Below are 9,856 nucleotides of genomic sequence, written 5' to 3'. Positions count from 1 at the left end.
AGCCATTTGGTACCTCGTCGAAGTGACTGTTTTTCAAGTGTGAGTCCTGATAGTGGGCGCTGGTTGACTAGATAAATTTGAGGTAAGTCGCAGCAGCTCGAGTCTCATCTTGTCCTCACTCAAAGTTTATATCCATGCATTTTTGAAAAAGGGTCACTGGACAGCAAATAGAAGCATGAACACTAACACTCTCCATCGCATGCTTCCCAAACTCACACCCCACAATCACGAGCTCCAGCATACTGCAGCTTGTTAACTCCAGACAGCACAAACGTGAAACTGGGATGATACTGGTCCATGTATCTGAGGTCCACACTAGATAATGAAGTGACCAATTAAGCCATCAGGCAATTGGGATTTTGTTTCTTACCTAGTTAACAACATTTTCTTTTTCAATAATGTTGCTATTTGACGGTGGTTATCTGTATCTCCACTTTCTGCAACTTGAAGAGGGGTTTTTCTTAAACTATTTGTTGACTGAAACTTGGGTTTTTCACCTTCAGACCAGTTGATTAGTTTTTGGGAAGTGTTAAGGTTCCCTGATTTGCAAGCACAATGCAGAGGTGTGTCTTTGGTGCTATCTAAGGCATTAATGGCAGCTCCACTAATCAACAGTAAATTTACCAGGTCCTCGTCACCATGTTCTGCTGCTATATGCAATGGTGTTTTCCGCCAAACATTCTTAACATCTATGTTTTTATTTTTTCCAGCCAATAAAAGAGCTTTGACAACAATGCTATGGCAATTGTTGGCTGCATAGTGCATTGGAGTATTCCCATCCATATCCTTTGCAGCAAACTTGGCCCTTCTGGTTAACATTAAAGATACAACATCCAAATGGCCTTCATTAGCAGCCAAATGGAGGGGGGTCTTCTTCTCTATATTTACTGCATTAGGATCTGCCCGGTTTGACAGAAGTAGATCTGCAATAGAGACATCTCCAACTAGAGCAGCCAGGTGCAAGGGCGTTTTCATACATTTGTCTTTGGCATTCACATTTGCTTTATTCTGGATGAGGCACTCAGCTGTCTCTCTGTTACCTCTTTGTGAAGCAATATGTAAAGGTGTAACTGCTTCTTTAGTGACAGCATTGACTTTTGAACCTGCTCCTATCAAAGTTTCTATCATTGGTCGTTGGTTATGAAAGGATGCAACATGTAAGGGTGTTTGGTTGCCAGAGCCAATTATGTTTGCATCCATGCCCTGGTCGATCAACAGCTTTGCAACAGAAAGTGAACCAGTTTGGGCTGCAAGGTGTAATGCACTGTCCATATTTGGCATCCTTTCATCTAAACGTGCACCTTTATTTATCAGGATATCGACAGATTCAGCATGGCCAAGTTCTGCTGCGAACAGTAAAGGGGTGTATTGCATTCCATTTCTAGTGTTGATGTCGATGCCTTGTTCAATGATAATGCCCACAGTTCTGTATAGATTTTTCTGAACTGCTTTAAAGAGCGCACTGACCAAGACGGCAGAGTTAATTTCACTGACATGCTGCAAGAGCAGCTTTATCAGGAATTGGTCATTACTATCAAATGCTACATGAATCAAATCAACATTGACCTTGGCTCCAGCCTCCAGCAGTACTCTCACAGTATTGAGATGTCTTTGGGAAATAGCATGAAACAGTGGGGTCCTGTTCTTCTCATCCTTAGTGTCAACTGGAGCTCCATATTTGAGAAGGATTTGCGCGAATTTACTTTCATCTCTGAGTGCAGCACTGTGCAAAAAAGATTTCTTCCTCTTCTGGTTTCTGGCTTCTTCTTTCAACATCAACTTCACCATGGAGAAATGACTGTTGTCTGCAGCTAAGTGCAATGGACTTCTGGATTCTTTATCCAAAGCATAGATGTGTGCTCCAGCTTGGAGAAGCATTTTAGCTGCACCGAAATGCCCTTCCACCGCAGCCCGGTGGAGGGGTGATTGTTGTTTGTTATCCCTCACTTCTATCTTTGCTCCTTTATTTAATAAATATTCAATAATTGCAACATGCCCATGAGCAGCAGCAATGTGCAACAGGGTTTCATTAGAAGCATTGGTGCCATTTACATCATTATCTCCAAAAGCTCTATCCAGACTGGCAAGATCTCCTAATGCTACAGCTTGGTAGAGATCGGTGATTTCAACTTGGCTGGGTTGAGATCTAGCAGCTCCTTTTAGTAGGTGATGTGGGTTCTTTTTCGGCGTTATGTCCTGTATGAATTCCTCTGACGTTTTTCGGCTGTCCCTGGGGATTTCATCCTTATCTTTTTCCAAAAGGTATCCCACCAACTGTCTCTTGGCTTTTCCAAAGCCACCAGACACACTACTGACATAGCTTCTTATGTGATTATACAGAGCTGGTTCCACATACTTGAGGCAAGGATAGAAGAACAGCCTGCAGGCTCTCTCGCCACAAGAAACCAACATATCCAGAACTCTGGAATTCTTTTCCTCTCGTGTCTTGTAGCTTAACACAGCAAATCTCTTATCTGCTGAAATGATACAATTCTCAACCAACCAGTCCAGAAGATGATCAGTGTTGATAATTCCTGCTACAAGTTCCTTTTTCTTGCTCTGCAGAACCTCAATTGCATATGGATTTGTAAAAATACCTGTACTGTTAATGGCCATTGTGGCAGATCAACATGTGTACGGATTAAGGTGTAGGTCGATTGGCAGCAGAAAACTTTATCTTTCTGTCAATTGTCGAACCTCGAAGCAAAGTTTCTGCATTTCATCAAATATACAGACTGCTCTTCCCATGGCTGAAAGTCAATCATCATTAATCTGATGTAACTTAGCGTTATAATCGAATCCTCAGCGGCTGGTAACATTGCAACTTGTATTAAATGAGTCCTAATCCAGAATGAATCGTTAACTGCTCCACCAAACCATAGCAACAAGGCCGGTTACTTTATTCCGATACAATAACGATATCAAAATCTTTTGGCAAACATTTTAAGTTTGGCCTGAACAATAAATATTTGAGAGATTCCATCAGATCCTGAACATAAAACTATCAAAAAAAAGTCACCTTTCTCTCCTGTGAGCCAAACCTTTGTGATTGCCATCCACTAATCTAATGTAGGCAGTCTATCGGGTGACGTGGAAATCTACACCTTAGCTACTGTTGCTTAGAGTCTGTTAGGTCTTTGTCTGAAAAGGCAAAACAACAACACACGACTAATGGCAGGAGAAAACCATAAGCTGTTGAGTATGCATCTGAAACTATTGATGTGCACGTATCCTAACTAATATTTGCAGTTGTACAGTTTGCTTACTTTGCGAGCAACTCGTGGTTATTTTTCCCAGTATTGATAAAAAAAATGACAATATACCTAGGCATTTTGTATGGACGGACTAAATTAATTGACTATCTTGTTATAAAGCTGCAAGTGACTTGTTTGTTTGTTGGGCTGAACCACTGATTGAGTTTTGAAAGACAGAACAGCAGCATTTCAGTGACTTAAACCGCAGCTCCTAAGATGGCCGAATATCTGCATGACTGTAACTTACAAATTCCAAATTAAAAATGGAGTCAGGCTTTCTAGAAGAACCCATCATCAAAGATAATCATTCCAGGGGAATGTGAATGGCCACATCCCCAGATCCATTCACAAAACATCCAAACTGTATATTCAGCAGGGTGCGGATCAAGCCATTTGATGTAATCACTTTGGACAATAAACTGTGGCTGAGAAGGGAACTCATCCAGCCACAATGTAATCAGGCCTAAACCATGGACCTTGAATTAATTTGCTATGACCATGTTTGGGTAATTGGTTGGTTAATGAGGGATCATGAGACGAGACAATTAACCCTATTTTATGCTTTTAAGAAACTATTTTCCTCCAGACCAGAAAGAGAAAATAGCTGTAAACAGAAGAAGGTCCCTGACTGCACCCTCTCTCTCTCTCCATCCATCCTGTAAGTTTGAGCTCTGCCTGTTGTTTGATCAACAACATGCCACAGACAGTGTTTTAGGAATCAACCCAGCAGCTTCTGCCTAGCAAAGAAAACATTAAATTATTTGTCAATATCTTTAAATCACTGCAACACAGAATTTTGAAAGACAATTAAGCCCTGAAACTTTGCTGATGGGTTCTTCTAGAAAAGTATTTTTAATGACTTTGGAATTTGTACAGTACAGCCAAGCAAATATTTGGCCACCTTCGGAGCTGCTGTTTGAATCACTGAAATGCTGTTGTTCAGCCATTAATCTACATAATCCGTATACCACGGACTATTATTGGAGTTTACAAAAACTACTTAATCTATCCTCTCGCTTTGAAACTTATGATGTGCGCGTGTGAACATCATTTTCAAAAAGCTGCAGCCTCAGTTATTCACAATCAAAGGGCAGGGCTTTCCTTCCCCTCTGTGGTGTATTCAACAGCGGCGGAGGGTGACTTCTCGTACTGCCATTGTCAACGGGTTTTCCATTGAATGTACCACTCGCCGTTGCGAAACCCATACCTGGGGTGCACCGTCGGTGGGACCATAACATCAAGCGAGCGCGAACGGCCAGAAAACCCCACCCTATATTAATTAGATGATGAGCAAGAGAGTATTTTTAAGGAGGCAATGCAGCAAAGGATAACTAGATTGCTTCCAGGGATGAATGGGTTTCCCTATGATGAAAGACTGAGTAAACCGGGTTTCTCCTCTCTCAATTTAGAAGAATGAGAGGTGGTCTCTTTGAAACAGCCAAGGTTCAGAAGGATTTTGACAGGGTAGATGTAGAAGTCAGGTATTTTAAATACACTTAATATAGGTAAGAAGACTGTTTAAGACAGAAATATTAAATCCAAGTTTTAAAATGAAAGAAATATACAACTTCCAAACTCAGACATGTGTTTGGGAAAAACAGAACCACTGATAAAAACATCACATTCTTTCAAGGGCAGCAGCGAAATCCCATGGGTTTTAAGGTGGTATAATTAAAGGCTCCATTGTTCTGATTTCTGGCCACTTGTGATAACAGCCTGAACCACATTCCATAACGTATGCAAGCTGAAACATTTTAGACTGTGTCAAAATACAGTTTCATTTATATTTTCGGAATAATAGCATGATGAGATGACATAATGTCTTAATTGTTGCAGATAAGTGGCGTTGCATTGGGAGGATGTGTCTTGAATATAGATTAAACCAATTAGGATTATATTGGGGTGTGATCGGATCGCTTAAGACAGATATGAAAGAGTATATCCATGGATGATTTGGCCACCATTTTAGACAAGAAGACAAGAAGAAAGAAAGAAAGAAAGACAGAAAGAGACAGAGAGAACAAGACAGAGAAAGAGAGAGAGAGAGAGAGAAAGTAAAGGAAGAGAATTAGAAGAGTTCTGTATTCCTATTTCATTTTCATACTTTGACTTCAGCCGTTGACTTTTAAAGTTGTGTTCAGGCTATTGTCTCAGAAGATAATTCCTGTGATTCTTTGAAGAAAATCAAATTGTCTACAAACTACCTTTTAAATCATTTTCAAGTTGTAACCAATGAACTTCAATAAAACAATTCTTATTTGCACCTGACAAGTTTTTAACTTGAATTTCTACTGAGTTTCAGCAATGTCTCAACAACAACCGGCAATCGTAAATTAAATAAAACTGGATTCAAATCCACAAGATACAACAGTAGACTTTGAGAAGTTTCTTCCCTGGCTGGGGAATCTGGAACATAAATGCACAGCCTCAGGATGACGGGCCGATCAATGAGAACTGAGATGAGGGCAAATTTCTTCACTTCAAGGGTTATGAGTGTTTGGAATTTTAATCTGTTCAATCCCAGAGGTTTGTAGATGCTCCATCTGAGAGACAGTTTTTGACCTGATATGTATGAGTGGAAGGAAAGTGGAGTTGAGGCAGAAGATCAACTGCAATCATTTGGATGGTAGAGGAGGCTCAAGGGACTGAACGGTCTATTGGATGGTGGAGTAAGGTCAAGGGACTGAATTGTCTATTGGTTGGTGCTGCAGGCTCGAGGGACTGAATGGTCTTTTTGCTAGAGAAGCAGGCTCGAGGGACTGAATGGTCTATTGAGGATGTCCTTGGGTTAAGGTGTTAAATTGTGGGAAGGCTAACTACAACCAGATTAGGCAGGATTTGGAGGCTGTTATTTGGGAGAGGCTGTTTGAGGGTAAATCCACATTTGGCATGTGGGAGTCTTTTAAGGAGCAGTTGATGGGCAGGCATGTGCCCTTTAAAAGGGAAAAGGAGGATTCAGGAACCGTGGATGACCAGGGAAACTGCGAGTCTAGTCAAAAAGAAAAATGATGCATACGTGAGGGCTAGGCAACTAAAAACAGATGAAGCACTTGAAGAATACAGGGAAAGTAGAAAAGAGCTCAAACAAGGAGGTAGGAGGGCAAAAAGGGGTCATGAAATGTCCCTGGCAGACAGGATTAAGGAGAATCACAAGGCATTTTATACGTATATTAGGAACAAGAGGGTAGCTAGAGAAAGAGTTGGTCAACTCAAGGACAAAGGAGGGAAATTCTGTGTAGAACCAAAGGAAGTAGGTGAGATCCTTAATGAATATTTTGCATTGGTATTCACAATGAATAAGGATGTGTTGGTTGGTGGTCTCTCGGAGGGATATGTAAACACTTTAGAACAAGTCATTATTACGAGGAAGGAAGTGTTAAGTGTGCTAAAAAACATAAGTGTGCTAAAAAACATTAAGGTAGAGAAATACCCAGGGCCAGATGGCATCTATCCCTGATTACTGAGGGAGACAAGAGATGAAATCGCTGGGCCTCTAACAGAAATGTTTGTTTCCTCGTTGGCCACAGGTGAGATCCCAGAAGATTGGAGGATAGCGAATGTTTTCCTGTTATTTAAGAAGGGTCACAAGGATAACCCGGGTAATTATAGGCCAGTGAGCTTGATGTCAATGATAGTGAAATTGTTGGAAAAGATTCTCAGAGATAGAACCTGTGTACATTTGGAAGTGAATGGTCTTATTAGCAACAGACAGCATTGAATTGTACAAGGGAGGTTATGTCTCATTAATTTAATTGAGTTTTTTGAGGAGGTGACAAAAATGATTGATGAGGTAATGTCTGTGGATGTTGTCTGCATGGACTTTAGTAACGCACTTGACAAGATCGCTCGTGGCTGGCTGGGATCACACGGGGTCAGGGGTGAACTAGCTAGATAGATTCAGAACTGGCTTGGCCATAGAGGATAGCAGTGGAAGAGTGTTTTTCCAAATAGAAGTCTGTAACTAGTGGTGTTCCGCAGGGATCAGTTCTGGGACCTCTGCTATTTGTAATATATATAAATGACTTGGAAGAAAACAAAGCTGGTCTGATTAGCAAGTTTGCAGATGATACTTAGATTGCAGGAGTTGCAGATAGTGATGAAGATGTCAGAGAATACAACAGGATATAGATAGGCTGCAAAACTGGGCAGATAAATGACAGATGGAATTTAATCCGGACAAATGTGAGGTGTTGCATTTTGGTAGTTTGCAGGGTTGGCAGGGTTGGGTTTGCCATTGTTGTTTCTGGTGCCTGGGTCGATGATGGGTGGTCCGTCCGGTTTCATTCCTTTTTTGTGTTTCTGTAGTGGTTGAATACAACTGAGTGGTTTGCTAGGCCGTTTCAGAGGGCATTAAGAGTCAACCACATTACTGTGAGTCTGGAGTCACTGTGGGAGTCACCACATATGTATATACTGTATATATATGTGTTTTACAGTAAGGCCCCTGTACTACAGGTACGGGGGTAGATCCCTGCCTGCTGGCTCCACCCAGTAGGCGGAGTATAAATATGTGTGCTCCCCGTACAGCAGCCATTTCGTCAACTACTGTAGGAGGCCACACATCCCAGTGTAATAAAGCCTCGATTACATTCTACTCTCGTCTTCTCGTAATTGATAATGCATCAGTCACATGTAGGCCAGACCAGGTAAGGATGGCAGATTTTCTTCCCTAAAGGACACGAGTGAACCAGATTTTTTTTACAACAATTGACAATGGTTTCATGGTCATCATTAGACTTTTAATTCCAGATATTTTATTGAGTTTAAATTCCACCACCTTCCGTGGTGGGATTCGAATCCGGGTTCTCTGGATTGCTAGTCCAGCGCCATTCTTTATTGAAGTGGGCCCTCATCTCTAAAAAGAGCTTGTCTCTACGGGACGTCCTGCAACAAGGCCACCATAACATTGCAATTAATTGGTGAAATCTTGCCCCAGACCCTTCAATGCTCCCAATGCATTAAATACTGTGTGCCAGTGGAGCTACTGTTTAATCTCTGCTAAACTGTAGCATTAAATAAGTAAGAAGTACCACAACCTTATGTAGCATTAAAACAAACAATCCCCCTGCTGCATTATCTTTTTTTAAAATAATTTTTATTGAAAGAATTTTTTTACATGAAGATATTTACCCCAACTAACTATAGAATATTACAAAATATTCCCTCTTAACAAATATCCCCCCCCCGCCCGAACTCGCGCGCGCGTTGTCCCTCCCCCCCTCCCCCCTCCCCCAAAAACAAACAAAGCAGCAATCAACATCAAACATGAACTGCGAGCAGATTTGCCCGCATTTCAACCGTAAATAACCCACCACAACCGTTGTTGCCACCCCCCCTCCCCCCCTCCCCTCCCCCCCGGGTTGCTGCTGCTGCGACCTCTGTACCCTATCTCTGAGCCAAAAAGTCGAGGAAAGGCTGCCACCGCCTGAAGAACCCTTGTACCGACCCTCTCAGGGCGAATTTGACCCTTTCCAACTGAATAAAGCTTGCCATGTCATTAATCCAAGTTTCCACGCTTGGAGGCCTCGCGTCCTTCCACTGTATTAGTATCCTTCTTCGAGCAACTAGGGACGCAAAGGCCAGTACTCCGGCCTCTCTCGCCTCCTGTACCCCCGGCTCCACCCCAACCCCAAAGATCGCAAGTCCCCATCCTGATTTGACCCTGGACCCCACCACCCTCGACATCGTCCTTGCCACCCCCTTCCAGAACTCCTCCAGTGCCGGACATGCCCAAAACATATGGACATGGTTCGCTGGACTTCCCGAACACCTGACACATCTGTCCTCACCCCCAAAGAACCGACTCATCCTTGTCCCCGTCATATGGGCTCTATGTAGCACCTTAAATTGAATGAGGCTAAGCCTCGCACACGAGGAGGATGAATTAACCCTCTCCAGGGCATCAGCCCATGTCCCATCCTCTATCTGTTCTCCCAGCTCCCCCTCCCACTTGGCTTTCAGCTCCTCTACTGATGCCTCCTCCGCCTCCTGCATTACTTTGTAGATGTCCGATATCCTCCCCCCTCCGACCCAGACCCCCGAGAGCACCCTATCACTCGCCCCCCTACTGGGGAGCAAGGGAAACCCTTCCACCTGGCGTCTAGCAAATGTCTTCACCTGCAAATGTCTAAACATGTTTCCCGGGGGGAGCCCGAATTTCTCCTCCAGCTCTCTCAGGCTCGCAAACCTCCCATCTACAAACAGATCCTTCAGCTGCCTGATGCCCACCCTGTGCCAGCTCTGAAATCCCCCGTCCATGTTGCCCGGGATGAATCTATGGTTCCCTCTTAACGGTGCCTCCATCAGACCTCCCACTTCCCCCCTATGTCGCCTCCACTGCCCCCAGATCCTGAGGGTGGCCGCCACCACCGGGCTCGTGGTGTACCTCGTGGGAGGGAGCGGCCATGGCGCCGTTACTAGGGCCCCCAGGCTTATGTTGCCACAGGACGCCCTCTCCATTCGTTTCCAAGCTGCCCCCTCCCCTTCCATCATCCACTTGCGCACCATCGATACATTTGCCGCCCAGTAATACCCCGAAAGATTGGGTAATGCCAGCCCTCCACTATCCCTACTCCGCTCCAAGAAGACCCTCCTCACCCTTG

At 43.4% G+C, this 9,856-nt stretch overlaps 1 protein-coding gene across 1 annotated transcript; it reads right to left on the bottom strand.

The window, feature by feature from the left end:
* Positions 1-223: 223 nt before the first annotated feature.
* Positions 224-2,616, bottom strand: LOC119964212 (CARD- and ANK-containing Inflammasome Adaptor Protein). Its single transcript, XM_038793496.1, has one exon. It carries the CDS (start codon positions 2,614-2,616, stop codon positions 367-369), a length of 2,250 nt encoding a protein of 749 aa, XP_038649424.1. The 3' UTR covers positions 224-366.
* Positions 2,617-9,856: the final 7,240 nt, after the last annotated feature.

This window comes from Scyliorhinus canicula, chromosome 4 (genome assembly GCF_902713615.1).
Source record: "Scyliorhinus canicula chromosome 4, sScyCan1.1, whole genome shotgun sequence".
In the NCBI taxonomy this organism is placed as follows: Eukaryota; Metazoa; Chordata; class Chondrichthyes; order Carcharhiniformes; family Scyliorhinidae; genus Scyliorhinus; species Scyliorhinus canicula.
The sequence above is the reverse complement of the archived record's forward strand: the minus strand, read 5'-3'. Positions and strand labels throughout refer to the sequence as shown.

Bases quoted from the DNA above. Each gene is read 5' to 3' on its own strand.
- LOC119964212 (XM_038793496.1), bottom strand. From the start codon at position 2,616: ATGGCCATTAACAGTACAGGTATTTTTACAAATCCATATGCAATTGAG.